Source organism: Equus przewalskii, chromosome 4, assembly GCF_037783145.1.
Source record: "Equus przewalskii isolate Varuska chromosome 4, EquPr2, whole genome shotgun sequence".
Taxonomy (NCBI): domain Eukaryota; kingdom Metazoa; phylum Chordata; class Mammalia; order Perissodactyla; family Equidae; genus Equus; species Equus przewalskii.
This window is the reverse complement of record NC_091834.1, coordinates 3,724,852-3,743,003: the sequence shown is the minus strand read 5'-3', so window position 1 is coordinate 3,743,003 and position 18,152 is coordinate 3,724,852. Positions and strand designations below refer to the sequence as shown.

Sequence of the window (18,152 nt, the reverse complement as noted above, 5' to 3'; positions counted from 1 at the left end):
AGGCTGTCCTCCTGAGCTTTTCTCTTCTGTCCTTTACTGTCTCCCGATCGCCAATCATGTTGAATCTGGGCTCCAGAAATGCTCGGGGTAGATTTATGCAGCTGACCTTGTCATCTCTTGCACATCTTGACTCACAAGTCGCTTCCTCTGACTGCTCTACTTAGAGTACCACCTCCTCCCACCCTCCGGCCACTCTACTCCATCTCTTGTTTTATTTTTCTCCAGGGCACTTAGTACTCTGTCAAAGTAGATATTTGACTTCTTTCGTTTACTGTCAGACTCCGCTAACTAGGATGTAAACTCCAAGGGCAAGGATTTTTGTCTATTTTGTTCACAGCTCTATTTCCAGCACCTGTAGAATTTCCAGCACGTAGCGGGTTCTTGATAAATATTTGGTGAAGGCATGAATCACTCTCAAGTAACTATTCTATGAAAACATTAATCTCATAAACTTAGTGATATTCTTTGGAGAATCCACTTTTTCCTTAATAAGTATTACTCATGACTTTAGAGATGTGCACATTTCTAAGAATTGTTCCCATTTTTTTTACTCTGAAAGTGGTTTGGTTTGTGTTTATTACTTAGGACACAGTCAATTCTTGGCAGAGGAAGAAATGTTCAAAATGGACTTATAATTAATAACATTTCTGTTGTTATTATTGTGGGGCTGCGTGGTTACGAGCAGCAGATGTGTTTCCTAATCCTTGTAGGAGTGTGAATGCCAGGATCACCCCTGGCCTGGAGTTTTCCTGCTTGATGGGGTCGCCTCCACCCCGAATGCTTCCCCCCTTCTTTGCCTCAGCATTGCTCCCGTTCACCGTTTTGTGTCCCTTCCCCTAAGTGCCTCTCTTCTGTCTCAGATGTGGAGTTTGACTTCTTGCCGGTCTAGCCCCAGGGCGCTGATTATCATTGTATATATGTCTCCTCTTCCCTGTAAGACCATAAACTACAGCTGCCTCTGGCCCCAGAGCTAAGCAGGCACTTGGCCTTTCTGACCTTCCACTTCTCTATCTGCAGTTCATTGTAAATTGTATATAAATCTAACCTAAAAAAATCAAAAATATTTTGTTAATTATTATACATGCTGAATTATTTATGATACACCTGCTGAAGTACTGGAGGGGAAAGTGTGCTGATGTCTGCACCTTGCTTTAAAATGCATAAAAAAATAAGACAGATTGAGGGATGGGTGTATGGGTGGATATGTGATAAAGCAAATACAGTAAAATATAAATTGTAGAATCTAGGTGATGGGTATATAATTCTTCAATTCTTTCAACTTTTTTGTATGTTTAAAATTCTTTGTAATGCATTGCTAAAAGGAAACAGAAAGCAAAAATTGTCAAGAAAGTCATGCCACAAAAAAAGCAAGTTGGTTTTCTTCAAGTACAGGTGGGTTTTCCTCAAGCACGTCAAAAGCCTGAAGTATATACTGTTTTTCCAAAAACAATATTTTTCTTCTTTCTCCTTCCTTCTGTAATCCTCAAACAATAATGAACATGTGTATATATTTTAATTTTAAGGCCAAAAGAAATCATTTTTCTGAGAAAAGAAGCCATGTGCTTAGAAGAAGTTACTTGCCAAGGTTTTTGTTTGTTTTCTAATGAATACATTGCATTGAACGTAGGATGGAAAAACTTTAAGTTTAAAAATTTGTAATAGGTTGGTTCGTGATGTGTTACTTGTTTGATTTAGGTCTCTGTAAAAATTTGCAAGAGCTGAATGTCTCCGACTGCCCAACCCTCACGGTGAGTATAAGAAGCTTATTTTACTGTTGTTTATATAGGTTCGGGCTGGCCACGTTAGAGTACTAATGCACAGAGATTTTGCCAAAATACATGCCTGTGTGCTCATTTAGGATTAACTGTGGAAAAAAGCAAACTATGTCAGACATTGGCAGGAAATTTTATCCCATTTCTATAATGCTATTCTTAACCCTGTAGATATATCCCAAGGTTGGAGTATCTGGGAAGTGGAAACTTTTCAACAATTACACAGAAATGAACTATATTTTTATGTAAGGCCATGAGTGCATGAGACAGAAAAAACTAGGCCCCAGCAGAGACAAGAGGCTCATTTTAGTGGTCTTCATGGCTGTCATGTGTGATGCCAAAGAAGATGGAAATGAACAGGTTACCCTCATCAGCGCCTTCCTGGTCCCTGTATCCAGGCTTTCCTCTCCCTCCAATCTGTCTTTCAGCCTGTGAGCACATAATACTCCTTGAAAAGGTAGATCTGACCATTTCACTCCCATCTTCCATCATCTACACATACACTCGTCATGTACACTATTGGATAAAGTCAAAGCTCTTTAACATCCCTGTATCTTGGGGACCCTCTGTAGTCTCGCCTCTGCCTCCCTCTCCAGCCTCGTCTTGCTCCAATTCCTGCACACTCATTAAGTTTCAGCAACCACAGGCTGCTCTGCTTTCTCTGCCACATGCGCCAAGCTGCTTCCTGCAGTTTCGCCTTTGCTCAGGCTGTGCTCTTCGCTGGGAAGGCCCTTCCCTTTTGTCCTCAGTTTTCCTCTTTGTGAGGCTTTAAGTCTTACTTTAGGCACCACCTCTTTTACCAAGACATCACTGGCTCCCAGGGCTGAGTTCACTGCTGCTCCTCTGGGTTCTCGTTGTAACTCATCACAGTGTTTCTGCCTCCTCCGCTAGCCTAAGAGGCCCAAGGGCAGGAGATGTGTCTCATTTTTTGGTGTTAGTTATAGCACACAGCACAGACCTTTGCATAGTAAATACTCTATAATATTTGTTTAGTGAATGAAACCATATGGAGATATCAAGTATGTAATGGACGACATTGGCTAGAACTTGAGATTCCATCTTGGGTTGACACCGATGTATAAGTCATAATTAACCATCCAAAAGTGAATAAGCTCAACCGAGAGAGAGAAAGAAAGAGAGAGAGAGCAGGTGTGAGAAGAGAAGAGGACTTGGGTTTGAACCTTGGGGAACACTGACTTTTAGGAGCAGGCAGAGAAGAAGAAATAACAAAGGATCTTAAGAAGGAACAGTAAAAGAAGTAGGTTGAAAACAGAGAGGTCTCACAGAAGGCAAGAGAGTGAAGAGTTTCAGAAATGACCACAGTGAGCAGGTAGGAAGAGGACTGAGCAGGGCCTCCTGGATTTGAGAATCAGAAAGTGACCAGTGACTTTTGCTAGCATAGTTCCAGTGGGATATTCAGGCAGAAATCTAACTGCAATGAGTTGCGAAGTGGACAAGAGGTGAGAACACGAGGCATTAGGTATAAGCTGATCTTTCCAGAAAAGTGGCTAAGGCGGTGGCACAAGGAAAAGAGAGAGGGAAAGCTGTCTTAGGTGTTTAGAGGCTGGTGGAGACTCATTTGAAGCAACTCATGGAGCAAGTGCCTGAGGAGATGGGAGGAATAGACTGAAGAGCCGGATTGTGTCCTGCCCAACTCCAGGGTGATGTCCACACCCCTTGGCACAAGTGGAAAGACTCATAAGTTGGCTCCTCCTTCCTGCCTTCTCAGCCTCATCCTTATAGCTCCTTCTTTCAAATTTCTACTCTATTTCATTCTTTCTGTGGATATTTATAGTACCTACTGTGTTAAAGATACAGTTACCTTTATATATGTATAAAGACATATGGGATTTATATGTTATAATGTATGGGTGTTATAGGGAATTTAAAATGGATCAAGTTTCAGTTCCTGCCCTCAGGGAGCTTCAGTTCTGCACTCGAATAAAAGAAGACATTCTTTAAATTTGACTTTCTAATAGGAAAGTCGAAACAGTGCCATCTGCGTTGAATTTGTGAACATCAAAGACTTTTTCAATTTTGGAGTCTAATAATATACAGGGCTGATAATTTTATCCAGCTACAGTTTGCTATTGTTTTTGCCTTTGAGACATAGACTGAGTGACAGGTTTATTTTTAAGGAGTTGAGTAAAATTCATTCAAAAAGATTTGATTTCTAAGAAGCTTGACTTCCAAATATATTACATCCAGAAAGATCTGAGTGCATTGGGGACAAATTCAGAAACCATTCTGCAACATAGACACTCAAATAGTTTTTGCATTTATGTGCTCAAGCATTTGGGGAGTGAACCTTGACTTCTTTTAAATAATGAGAGTAGGATTTGTCTGAATTTGTTTGGGCGTCCAAGCTCCTCCAGACAGGCAAATGCAGAGAATGGTCTGCTTCCTCATCTCAAAGGGAAAATCAGATTCCTCTGTCATACATAAAGCATACTCCATCTTCTTCTTCCTGCCCACCACATTTTCATCTTCTCTGTGGCTACCTCTCTAAGTGTGTATAAATAGCCTTCTATCGCATATCTGCCCCATCTCGTTTGCATTTTTGCCAGAGTCTTCCAACAGATGCACCATCACTTGGATTGGCACCATGAACATTTTTGAAGATAGATTTTGTTTGTATAAAACTACAATGCCACCCATGATGGTTTTTCTCTCCATTACTGGTGGGAAAATTGTACTGTACATTTTTTATCTATCCACCTATATCCAAATCCTACACTTTGGTGGTAGAGTATCTATAAAAATTGCTGGCAGCTTGAATGCAGTGGCAAGAGAGTGCAGAGTTTATGGAAAGCCCTGCACATGTACTCATGCACAACTGGCACACAGAACCTTTCCTACAGCAGAAATACCGTTTTACAACTTAAAAAAGAAGCTTGTGTTCTCTGTAAGGTGTGGTTTGCTGCCGCTGTGGATCGGCCAGTTACTATCCTGTGTGTCAGAAGCTCTGACCTGCAGGATTCTATCCTTTTAATATCCATGACTCCAGGAAATAGCTGGGAAGAGAATGATAAACGTTGATGATCCTGCTGAAAATAAACCTTTGCCATCCTTAGTGATCTTGGAGGTGGCCGTATTGACCATGCAGAATTCTTCCCCAAACCACATCTCCTAGTCAAGTGACAATTTACCTCTTTCTGCAATGGCCTGTTCTTTCCAGGACTGATGTACTGCAAATATTGTAAAACTAGCTGACCTCTTCACTGTCCCTGGGGAGTCTCATCAACCATCATTAAATAAATAAAAACCTACTGGTACTCATTCTAGAGCATTTTATAAGTAGTTACCCATACGAGAAGCTGTTCCATTGCAATCAAAGCTTGCAATTCATCTGGTCTTGTAAATGTCAATTTAGGGCTCATGCTCGAAATCACTGTTGGTTTTTCTGTCTCTCTCATGTCACAGTCACACCATTCTCTTGTACCTCAGTCTCACCTCTTGGGGGAGAGTTGCTTGAATCTTTGAGATTCGCCCCCAGCTACCCCCAACACCAAATTTCCTGTCCAACATGTATGTAGCCCCTTACTTCACACCATCTCAACTTACCCATAAATTTGGTGAAAACCTGTTTAGCTGTTTTACTATCTTCAGTGACAGAACTGCGGAAACTTAATTACACACACACACAGACGAAACATATATGTGTAAATATGGACTCACTTTTCATGAAGTCCAGTTGAGAGCGTTCACCATTCCAGTCTTTCAAAATCATTTTAGTAAGTTTACGAATGGATTTGCTTGTAACCACTTTTGTGCATCTGAAGAGTCAAGAGTGTCTGACCCTGGAGCTCAAATTTCCTGTCACAGAGTGGAACTTGTAAGGATTCAAATTGTATTGAAGTGTCATTGTGATGGAATGGGAATTTATTTTCAAGGAAGAGGAAAGAGGGAGCAATGTGGCTTCAAGCAAAACCGTCACCTTCTGTTTAATTTGATTTACAACTAATATCAAAGAATATGAAGAGACCCAGTTTTGCATGGACTTTTTTGGAGCAGGGAGAGGATAGAGAGATAATGGGGAAATAGCAAAGCCTGCTGGAGTTTGACAAGAGTCCTCCCTCCGTTTTTATGCAGGATGAGTCAATGAGATACATCTCTGAGGGCTGTCCTGGGGTCCTGTATCTCAATCTATCCAACACCAATATCAGCAACCGGACCATGCGACTCCTGCCGAGGTAATGCTTGTGTTACTCTTATTATGCTGACAGTAGTCATGCTCCTCCAGGCTCCGGCTTGCTCTGACATTCCCCAGAGGCAGTGCTCCTTCTACCAACACCCTGCCACTGTGGCACCACCATTCTTTGATAAAAGGACTGCTGGTTTCAAGTCCCCAAGCTGGTAGGTATCCTCTCCCTCCTTGGTGGGCCCGGGTTGAATAACTGGCCCTCTGCCTTGGCCAGAGAGTTTCTGTCACTCTTGTAGCAAGGTGCCCAGTAGCTTGAGTTAGGCTCTGCCTGTCTCCTTCTGGTCCCCCCTTCCTAGGCATTGGATCTTGGCCCCTAAATCCCAGCTGCTATCTGGGACGCCTCTGCTACAGAACACCAACGCCCTGCCTCCCTAGACTTTGAGCACTGAAGTTCAGATTCCCTGCTGGCACGCTCTGCTTACCTGTTGGGACCCCCACCACCTCCAGGGACCCTGACACTTGTTGTTTTGTGATCTATGGGCTGTTGACAACACAAATGTTGCTTCTCCTCAGTCAGCACTTCTCTGGAGAGAAGGAACGGAAGAACTCAAGACATCACCAAGAACTGATAGAATATTCAAATTTGTCACCAATTTATGTCATTCAATTATTCTTTATTTTCACCAAGGAAAGACTAAAGAGTATATGATCATATTGTGAGAGATTCAAAACATTTTTCAAACTATTGTGAAGGAATGAATCATTTTTGAAGATATAATGTTTTGAGAGTCTTTGAAAAATAGCAGCGAGGCACTTGGAAAAGCTTAAAAAGAGGAAATTCTATGTGGTAATTCTCCTTATCTTGCGACTCTAAACATTTTCTGGAAATGTGCAAGCCTAAAAAAGTGGTAACATATTTTCTGTTTATCCCATTAATTGAGTTTTCACATTTTATTTAGTCAAATCTATCAAACTTTTCCTTTGAAATGTCTTCTGATACTATTAAACATAGAGGGTTTTCCTCCTTCCAGGCATTTGATAGTATTTACTTTGTGTGTGTGTGTGTGTGTGTGGCATGTTTTTTTACTTAAATCTATAATCAATCTAGACTTTATTTTGGTGGATAAATAAAGGAATGATCTAACAGGGTTCAGAAAACTATGACCTTAGCAGCCCAAAGCCTGTTTTTGTGCAGTCCATGAGCTAAGAATATTTCTTCTATTTTAAGAGTTGTTAAATAACTAGCCAATTATTCCAGCGTCATTTACTGAATAAACCTTTTCTCAAGTGATGGGCGATACTTTCTTATATAGCTAATGTTCTTATATAGGCAGTAAATACTGAAACTCATCACTTTCTAGTAGTTTTCTACATGTTACCATTGTCTATGTTTTGAGGTTATTTATGTCCATTGTATCTTCACAGTGAAAGTATTACAGAATAGTCAGCTGCTGTGCATCTCTTCCCAACTTCATGTTCAGTGACCTCTCATTGGTAGCTTGAAACCAGCCAAAATGGTAGTATTCCCATGGAAATGGCAAACGATACAAATTAGGGCTTGATTTATTTTTTTGTTGATTACTTAGACTTGAGAAAATGATGGAGAAAACAATGAGTTAAGCAGATTAAATTTAACAGTGTGTCATGTCTGTTGCGCCAGCGTTGTTAGTAGCATAAAAAGTTGAGGAAATATTCTTTCAATACTTGAAAACTATTATCTGGTCCAGCAAAGAAGTCACTCATGTCATTGATAAATGAGTGAAGTCTGGACGTACGTTTTCTTGTTTCACTTGTGTCTTACTTATTCACGTAAATGATAATATTCAGATTGGAACTATACCTATTCCTCCATTTTTTTTGAACTTTATTTTTATTTTTTTTCCCTGAAAACAAGAAATACAGCAGTGACAGATTTTATTTCTCCTTCAAGCATAAAGGAGAAGACAAAAGAACTAGTTACATTTGTTAGTTCGGCAAAACTCAGTGAAAGCCTTGTGTGAGAACTGATTGACTATATAGAATGTACAATAAAGAGTATCGTGCATTTTATTATTTTTTTAAGTTGTGTGCTATACATCTTTTATATCTGTAAAACAGCAAATATAAAATAGTAACTGTACAAATTTATAGTAAACGTATATACATTTATATGCATACTTTTTTTTAAAGAGCCAGTTGTTAGATATTTACCCATTTGCCAATAATTAAAGAGAATATAAATTAGGAACTAATTTATATTTTTACACTATTTAATCTCCCTATCAAGAACATAGTATACATCTAAATTTTTGTTCAAATGTACTTAAATAAGTGTACTCAAATAAAGTTTTGTTTTATTCATATGGATAATCTTTGTGAAAGTTATTCCTAGGTATCTTTTTAATTGCCATTGTGAATGGTATCCTTTCTGATTCTATTTTCTCCTTTTATTTTCTAAATGGTCATTTTTGGGACTTGGCTTTATTTGTATGTTTTAATTAATTTCTTTCCTTTTGAAATAAAAAAACTTAGGGCTATGAAATTACCTCTAAATAACAATTTAGGCAAAGCTTAAATAAGACGATGAGTATTGTTCTCGTTTTCTAAACAAACTCTTGTATATTTGATTTCCTCTTTGACCCAATAATTATTTTGAAGAGAATTTTTGGTTCCAAATGGCTGAAATTTCTTTGATTAAGCTTCTGTTTTTAATTTCTAGTTTGTACACTGTGGTCAAGAAATGCAGACTGAATTATTTCTACTTTTTGGAATTTATTTGAGATTTCTTGGTGGACTAGCTTATATAATTAATTTCAGTAAATCATCTATGAGTGTTTAAAACAAGAGAATTTCTTTTAGAGAGCAAAATTTCTGTGTGTATATATGTGTGCATATATGTATAAATTCTCGATATGTCAGTATAGTATAATCTCATTATAATCAAGCTTCTCTTAATTAGTTTCAATGCTCTTTTATGTATAAAAATTAATAAGTACTATGTTGCATTGTAGACTGTAGCATGTTCACATAAAATTACATTCTTTATCCTGGTTGATGTTTCTTTGCCTTGAATTCTTTTTTATCTGCTATTAATATAGTCACCGTTGTTTTCTTTTGTTTGTGCTTTTGTGGAGTAATTTTATGCTTCCCTTTATTTTTAACCTTTGTGTCACTGTATTTTAGATTTGTCTTTTATATGCATCTAATTTCTATTTTTAAAAATCTTCACTCTGCCTTTTTAAAAGGGTAGTTTAAAAGATTAAAATTTCTTTTCAAAATTGAGCGTATGGTCTTATTTTTATAATCTTGCTTTCTATTTTTGATTTTTTAGTTTTTATGTTACTGTGCCGTACTCATTGTTTCTGCTTTTTGCTCTATAAACCATGTTCTTTACCTTTATAATCTGAAGATATTTGAAAGGTACGTGCACATTCTGTTGTGTGTGCTAACTAGTGGCTATTTGTATGTTTTTCAAAAACATGCTTTAACGTGCATTTCTCTAATTATCAAAGGCATCATGAAACAATGGCTTTGGCTCGCCCCGTGTTAGACAAGAGATCTAAGACACTTTAATTCTTCCTTCACCTTGAGTCCATTTCCACTCCCCTGTCTGTACACACACATTAATCACGATTTTTGTTACTTATTTAGCTTTCCTTTTAAGGCTGGTTTTGGTGTTTGTACTCAACATTGTAATCCTACTTGTTGTGATTATGCAGTCCTAACTCTAGTTTGTCATTCATTGATGGTCTGTTTGCTCCACGCTTTCCTTATTCTTTAATTTTGATTTTGGTTCATCCTATGATGACTGAAATATAGTTTTACAAACTCTTTATCTGGAAAGATGCACGAGTGTTAGATCTTTTAGCCATTGCTTTCTGAAAATGACTTTCTGTTGTCTTGGAGGATGAACAATGACTTCTTTTGGTGTGTAGTTCTTGAGTCATGTTCTTTATTTTATCCATAAAACCCTACAAATGTTGCTCCATAATCCTTCACATTTCAGGTTAAAGAGACGTCTGAAGCCAGCTTGATTTTTTTCTTCCTTTGTTGGTAACCTATTTTTTCTGCCAAGATGTTTGCAAGAACTTCCTTTTATCTGAAAAATTAAAAACATTTTCCAAGCTTAATTGTGTTCTTTCCATTAATTTCTCCTGGAACACAGTAAACCTTTTGAACCTTAAAACTTATATCTTTTCTCAGCCAAGGAAGGTATTTTTGTTTTTTAATTATTCTATTCTGTTTGTTCAGGTTTTGTCTTAAGAATCCCCTTTCATTTTAAATTGAATTTTTATTCCTGTCTTTCAAAGCTGTCCTGGTCTCTGTCATCATTTTAATCTCTGTAAGCACTTCTTCAGCATACTGCATTCTCTATATCAGTTGTTCTCAAAGCATGTTCCAAGGACAACATTGTTCCAGTAGCTGTTTAATAACTGGCTGGGGTAGGGAGAAAGGGAATGCTCTGATTTGTAGGATTTACTGATTTCTGTCGTGTAAATACTTCCTCTATGGCTGATTTTAAGCCATCAACATGATGTCACTGATTGTGGAGTTGGGAAGAGATGCTAACGATTGGCTCTCATGGGCTGGTGCAAGCCAGCTCCAGCAACAGCCCTGTGGGAGGGCCCCTGACCTCTTCAGTCCTTCTGTAAGGTCCTCTAGTCCTGTAACATAAGACATTACTCAATACTTTTCTTTAGACATTCCATATTAAGACATATACATGCATGTAAATATGTGTTTGTATATACATATATAGAGAAAGAATATATGTGCATGTGTGTATGTGTGTGTATGTATATATATAGAGAGAGAAAGAGAAAATATTATAAAATCCATAACTCCATATGTGATAAGCTGGACTTACAAAGTGGATGATTTGGGAGTATCACATTATAAATTATTTTTTTAGCTTAAAACATTTTTTTCCAATCATACTTCAAGATAGCCTTTTCTCCTAGGAAATTTAAATAATACTACAACTATGCATAATTTTTTAGGGACTTTATTTTACAAACGGAGCTATACCTTTAGTGGGTAACAGATAAAAAAGTAGGACCCAAAATGAGAATTTTGTTTTGATTTTAACTCATAGTTCTTGCCATTGTGAGAAGATTTTGGATAAATGCTACTTGATGTTGATGTTTTTTGTCATATGAAAAAAATGTACACTGACTTATCTGTGATAAAAGTACGTTTCATGACGATTCCCTAAGTTCGCTCTGTTTTCCATTGTTTCAAACATGCTTGGGTATGCAAAAGTATTCCTTAAACTATAAATAACCAGAGAAATGTTGTTTGTTGCTGCTGTCTTTCTCTCTTCGTTGCCTTAGTCTTTCTTTCCAAAGACACCATTTGCCAGATGAAAAATGTAATTTGTTTGCCCTTCTTGGCAACATTGATTTGCAGTTTTATTAAAAATATTTTTCCTCACTTCTTCAGGGACTTGTTCGGTTTTCTAAAGTTGAAAATGAGGGCTTCTCAGAGCTCATGCCCATTCCAGGACACTTCTTGCTGCTCAGTGTTTCTTGAATTAAACCCTTTCTATTTATTCCTGTTGCCACACTCTCGGTGGCACTCAGCACTTCGTGTGGCACAGCATCCTGACGGTTCCCCCTCTGATGTCTCTGCCCATCAGTCTGCGCTGCCTTATCTGCAAGAAGCATCATTCTGGAACGTTTGTCTTATCATGTCTTTGACTTGCTTGACGTCTAGACTCTTCCCTCACTGTCCCTTAACGTTATCTGATCAAACGTCTGCCCAGGTTCCCCGAGAGAAGCCCTTAACTCCGGTCATCTGATTGCTAGATGCTTCTCTTGCTTTATAGCTGGAATGCCTTTTTCCTTCTCTCTGCTAATCCGCAACCTTTACACCTCAAGTCACACCATCTACCAGAAGTCCCTTGTCGATTTCTCCTTTCCCTGAATTCTACTAGCAGCATTCATTCACTTCTTCACCATGTATCAGCCAACTACTATGTGTGAGGCATTCTGGGCATGCAGAGGTGAGTAAAGCTATTATGATCTTTGCTCCTTTCTGGAGCTTCATATGCTGTGATGGCATGGTGTATAACAACTTTTCATGTAGATGAATTGAGGCTTCAGTTGGACTGGAAACTTTTTATTGGCAGGTGCTCTCGTGTTACATAGTCGCAGCAGTGCCCATCAGAGTGGGCCAGACAGACTAAGCTGTTGCCTCGACTGGACATCCTCAAGGCCTACCGTGAAAATAGGAGGTCAGACCACTGCGTTTGGGTTTTCTGCAGGACTTCTGTTCTAGGATACGAAACTGCCTCTGTGAAACTAAAGAGCCCAACACTCGACTCAAAAGAGTCCACGTACAAATTCTATCTTTTACAGACTGGGCCGTGGCTTGGTGATTTTTCAGAGAAATTTTCATTTAAACATGTAATTCTACGTTTCTTCCAGTAGTAACTCCCTCAAGTGTTGGAGATCTAACCCAGAAGGCCTCAATTCTTTAATGGAAAAAATTCAAGAGAAAGGACAAAAAATTATCTCCGTTGTTTCTATAAGGATTGTGATTTCTTAAGGATTATAGTAGAAGTAGAAAAATAAATAAATCTCCAAGAGAAACCCCCCTCCCCATAAGAAACCCTTCGTTATCAAATATTTTAGGAAAAGATAAACACAGGCTGGAAACACTGCCTGGAAGTGGAATTAGAATTATCAAGTTGTCTCTGGGTTGGGAAAAGGGTGAACCAGATCTTGCTCGTGTAAGGGACACATTTTTTTTTTTTTTTTTTGCCAAAATTTCAAATAAGAAGCAGTAGCATGGAATAAAATTCGCCAAGTGCGATTTCACTGTCAACTGATTCTTTTCCCATCCCGCGGCACAACGTTTAGTCTGCAGCACTGGGAACCCCTAGAAAGGCCTTCCAGGACCACTCAGGATTCCTGTGCTTTGCTTTCAAACCAGTGGTTCCCATGAAGCTCCACTTTAAAGAGAGCCATCTAGAGACTTTCAATCTGGGAGCCATTTTCTCTAATGAACAACCTCATTTGCCAAACCCGAGGTTCTTAACCCGGGGTCAGTGGATCCCCTAAGGAAATCAGGGATGGAATTCAGGGTTTCCATGAATTTTGATGGGGGGGAGAATCTCTATTTTCACTAAGCTCTAACTGAAATGTAGGTAAAAAATCAGAGTGGTATCGGCAGTCCCCGGGGCCTCTTTCACCCATATAAATCACACATATTTCCTTATTACAAATATTTTCTTACTGTAATTGTTCCAAATATTTCGAAATATCCTTGGCACTCATAACTATGTCCAAATCATTCTAGTTTTTAGACTGCCACTAGATCTTGTTGCTTAAATAGGTTAATAAAGAAGCACACATATTATTGTTCCACTCATTTGGTTTTTAAAAAATATTTTGATAATAATATCTTTCAATATAATTGGCTACCTTTGTAATCTTAAGTATTTCATTTTATGCCTTAAAAACATTATGCTAAGAAAGGGTCCATAGGTCCCTAAGCATCTGTGACACAACAGAAGTTAAGAACTCCTCACTCAGTTCCAATTTTTGGTATTTGTTAACTGATCACATGGACTTAAAGAAATCAAACAATAACCTTGGACCGGATTGGAACAGATTTGAATATGCATGATTTTGTAAGTAACAGTTGCATTATTACAGTTGCAGAAAGACTGACTGATACACAGAGCTTAAAAATGGGTTAAGTACAGTCTGCAAGCGAGTGGGCAACACATGAGATGAATAAAAACTACATCAGAGGCTCTCCATCTCACTGGGTTTGAAACAGATTAAATATGGCATTACCACCATGACCAAAATGAGAGCTTCGAGAAAAAGGAGGGTAATTAGGACAAGCCTGAACTACCGTGCAAGGGCTCACAGTTTGAGGACGTTTTGTGGACGGTTTTCCAAGCCCTCCTAAGCCTGGCGTTTTTTAGAAGTGCAAGAACTCCCACTACTGCCCTCTCTTGTAGTAGAATTAACAACATGCTCTTGGTCTGTGATCTGCAACAGTTTAACAGCAAATTAGAAAGGAAAAAGCCCAAAAAGTGGGAAGGAGATGCCTCTTTGTCCCTTAAAAGCCTGCGAGTGACTAATAAAGTTTACCTTCACATAAATGGGAAATAAAATATGCAAGCATTGATCATTAATCAGATTTATTCCTAAAATTTGAAAGACACGTCCATATGATATTATGATTCCCATTCCATAGCAGATTATTTGATGCAGAACACACGTTCCCCTCTGGTAATGGCTATGTCCCTGAGATGGAACAGAGAGGGACACCTTCTCGATTCCGCAGTGGCTGGGTGGGCAGAGCCGTGAAGGAGAAAACAGCACTATCGTCCCAAAGACACGTCCCCTCTCCTGGGGCCCTTGAGTGAATGAAGAGCTGGGCCAAAATTTTGGAAATGCTTTATTGTCTTCTCCCTGGAGTGTACCCTTGTGATCCAACTGAGTAAAGCACAATTTTCTTGGGATGGGGGTAGAGGGTTGTCATTTCTAACAACCCTCTAGCTCTCTAATTTGGAGAAAGGGGTAGTGAGGCAGGCGGACAGCATGACACAATGGAAAGTACATAAGGTTTTGGAATCTGACCAAATTGGATTCGAATTCCAGCCCTGACACTTACTGCGGCTCCCCTAACCTCTCAGAGATTGCTCATAGTAATGAAAATGTTATTTACAAAATCATGCATGTTCAAATCTATTTTTTTCAAACCATTTGCTTATCGTGTCCATTTTAAGAGCCTATTATGTTCAACTTTGCCTCCTTTCTGCCCCAAATCCTCAGTCTCAGGTAGCAGTTAATCCCCATTTAGATGTTTTACAAAGAGTTTGTCCTTCTAGACGTTTTGCACATTCTTTTGGTGCTCCAAAGAGAAAATCTAAATGCAACAATAGCGCACGCTGTATCTTTGGTTTCAAACACAAACTAATTTCCAAACAATATGAATGCACAGACCTCCCGCCCCCAAAGCTTTATCCTAATCAGCTTTCTTAAAAATCTAGGCAAATCTTTATTTTCATTTGAAATATAGTTATGCATCATCTGATATACTAGTTCAATCTCCTTTACTTGACAGCAAGAGAATGAGCAATAAAGTTCAACGGTTGCACATCTGCAAGGAGAAACGATTAACTTGCACTTTTCCTTCCCTTTGTCATAGTGGCTGAAGACAGATGTGAGAAAACGACTAAAGTACAATCGCTTTTCTTCCTCTCTTCTCTCGCCCTGTCTTTTCAGGTACTTCCACAACTTACAAAATCTCAACCTGGCTTACTGCAGAAAGTTCACGGACAAAGGTTTACGGTACCTGAATTTAGGGAACGGATGCCACAAGCTCATCTATTTGGACCTTTCCGGCTGCACCCAGGTTTGTCTGTCAGTCTGCTCTTCCCTGCAGCAGGCGAGGAAGTCCTCCGGAGAGCTGGCTGCGTCCAGCTCTCATGTTGTACTAACGCTGGGCACAGACTGCAGCACACTTCTCAGAGGTTTTAAATTACACGGCCACAGCTGCTTAAATTTTCCCCAGGACCGCTACTATAGGCTCCTGGCGTCCTTCCACGGGAGTGTCACATCCACACACAGGCAGAGCTCATTGGATGATGAAACAGACCCCTTCTGTGTAGATCCTCTGAGCACAGTTATAATACCAGAGTCCAAATCTGGAGCATTGCTACCACGATGCAAACAAAGGCAAACTTTTTTGGGGGGAGAATTTGCAAAGAACTTCCTGAAAAGTCCATTTGCTCCCCCACAGGCTTTCAAAGAGTAAATAGTTTTTGGTAAAATGCTACAAGTAATAAATGAAAGAAAGGGAATAAAACAAAGATTGTAATTTTAAAAAATTGCATTATATCCTCGGGCTAAATAATAGGAAGATTTGAGATCTACATGGGGAAATAGTGAGTTTGAGGGAACAAGATTCAGGAAAATTGGGCAGAATATGGGGTGGAGTTGTGGAAGGTAGGGCATAGCGCTTCGGAAATAGTTACTGCCTCACTGATAGTTTCTTCCGCTCTGTTTCAGTGGAGCTAAGTCATGGTTCTGTTAACTTCTTCCACCTCTCTGTGTTTTATTGATATTGGTATCATAGTATATTCATCATTCTATGAGAATAATATAACAGCACAGATAAAAACTGGCTGAAATATTGCTAGTTACCATTTAATGAGTTGTTTCTCTACGCCAGGCATGGTGCTGAGGGCTTTATGTAGATCAGATTTATTCCTCAGACAAATGCTGCATAGTATGTATTTTTAAAAAAATTTTATTGAGGTCATATTGGCTTATAACATCGTGTAAATTTCAGGTGTACATTATTATATATCTTTCTGTATAGACTGCATCATGCTGACCACCAATGGTCCAGTTCTCATCCGTCACCACACATATGTGCCCCTTTACACCTTTTGCCCTCCCCCCCACCTCCTGTCCCTCTGAGAACCACTAATCTGTTCTCTTGGTCCATGTATTAGTGTATCTTCCACATATGAGCGAAAGCATACGGTATTTGTCTTTCTCCATCTGGCTTATTTCACTTAGCCTAATACCCTCAAGGTCCATCCATGTTATCGCAAATGGCACGATTTGGTCTTTGCAGTATGTATTTATTATGCTTATTTGGAAATGAAGAGACCAAGGCGCCCGAGGTTGCAGAGCTGGTGAAAGCACACCCGACTGGTGCATACTGGTAGATACCTGCTGGTAGTTACCTAGGCTGGTAAGTCCCCTGGAGGGAGTACAGAGGCAGCATGGGTTTCGCCGCCACGTTCTTGAGTGGACAGAATTCTTACTGAGCCGCCACCACCGGCACACCATGGTGCCCCAGGCAGTGGGGACCACGTAAGGGAAAGGGGGAGAGGACTTCAAAGTGGGGCTGACATGTCTAGAATTTACATTTGCTTGTGATCTACTGTTGTGCAGCTTGCTAAACATCGAATCTACCATCACTCTAAGACCAAGATGGCCTTAACATCCCCTCCACCGTGGCTAAACTTTGGACAGGCTTCTTCCTGACTCTAGGCCCCTGACCTCCCTTTTCTGAGAACATGAAATTTAGAAAACGTGTAACTGTACGTGCTTTCTCTGCTCCCTTTGAGGTAGAAACGTCTTAAAAAGCTTCTTGCCAGTTTTACAATCCAGGAACGTCTTCCTCAAGGACCTGGGAGCCATCCTTTGATACGTAATCATCAAGGAAGTTAGTACAAGTGTCTCCCAGTCTCTGTGCGAGGGTAGGAGCCTAGCTTCCATTTGGGTGTCAATCAGCAAGCACAGATGGCTTAGTCACAGAGAAAAATATTTGCAGATTCAAGAATAACTCAATGTGCTTGACACATCCCACTGATCACTTTCCCCTAACGATACGTCCTCTAGTCCTTTTCTTCTAGCTCACCCGAGTGCTTAAAAGCCCTCGCCACAGTGTGACCTAACTCTTTGTTCTTCTCAGTTTCCACGAGGTAATTATTGTAGCAACGACACACAGCACACATACAGACACACAAACACACGTACACGTGTCTTGAGGATGAATATTCTCAGACACAGTAAAGTCGAAATGAGAGGTTTCTGCCCCGATAGGTGTGCAAAACACACAGATAGATTCTATCTGTCTTTAAAATTTTGGGCCAACACTTAAAACTTTGGAGTTTTCACATAAAAATCTAGACTTCAAGCTTCTCTTAAAAAACTGGAAGAACTGGCAAACTTGGGCCTGCGTTCCCATATGGCGACAGCAGGCTGGGGCTGAGTCAGCCACCCCCGCTCTAGATGGGGCATGCTTCCTCCTCTCAGCAACGTTCCCCCGTGCACTGACTCGGGCTACCACTTCACTGCATCACCCACATGTCCTCAGTAGATACTGGAGTTTGGTCTGAATGTACAAAGAATAGATTTCTTTTCCTGATGGTCCCTTAATTTGTCAGCCTCAAACCACAGCCAAGGTAGTATCTCACATCATTATGCAAAACAATGCTAGTTTCTTTTGTTCACCTCTCTTCCATTTCCATTTGTTCATTTAATAATTCAACAGGGACTTAACTCGATGTGTCAGACATTGTTTCAGGCACTGGGAATTGTGCCATTTGAAGCCGAGCCCCGTAGGCCCACTGGGAGTAAGCCGTGGGCTCATTCTGAACCACAGGGATCTTAGAAATGGCTGCTCCTGCAGCTTCAGCGAGAACTGGTGAGACTTAGGTGTTACTGCTTCTGAGGGGCTGTGGTTGAGTTCTTTGAGGAGGCCCTGTCTACACC

The 18,152-nt window shown here is 39.7% G+C and overlaps 2 protein-coding genes across 11 annotated transcripts in view; one reads left to right on the top strand and one right to left on the bottom strand.

The window, feature by feature from the left end:
- LRRC17 (leucine rich repeat containing 17) overlaps window positions 1-15,821 on the bottom strand; it is a 28,823-nt gene extending 13,002 nt beyond the window's left edge. Inside the window, exon 1 of the mRNA XM_008542213.2 lies at window positions 15,214-15,821. The gene's annotated coding sequence lies outside the window, so the exon portion shown is untranslated. The remainder of the gene's footprint in view (window positions 1-15,213) is intronic.
- FBXL13 (F-box and leucine rich repeat protein 13) overlaps window positions 1-18,152 on the top strand; it is a 211,788-nt gene that overhangs the window by 114,807 nt on the left and 78,829 nt on the right. For 6 of the 10 annotated variants that reach the window (XR_011539373.1, XM_070617030.1, XM_070617029.1 and 3 more), the window contains 3 exons: window positions 1,696-1,748; window positions 5,865-5,965; window positions 15,144-15,273. Coding sequence is in view for 7 of the 10 variants with exons in the window: in XM_070617030.1 (XP_070473131.1) it covers window positions 1,696-1,748; window positions 5,865-5,965; window positions 15,144-15,273 (284 nt within the window). In the remaining 3 variants the exon portion in view is untranslated. The remainder of the gene's footprint in view (window positions 1-1,695; window positions 1,749-5,864; window positions 5,966-15,143; window positions 15,274-18,152) is intronic. The other 4 variants (XR_011539374.1, XR_011539375.1, XM_070617032.1 and 1 more) reach the window with 1 other exon arrangement.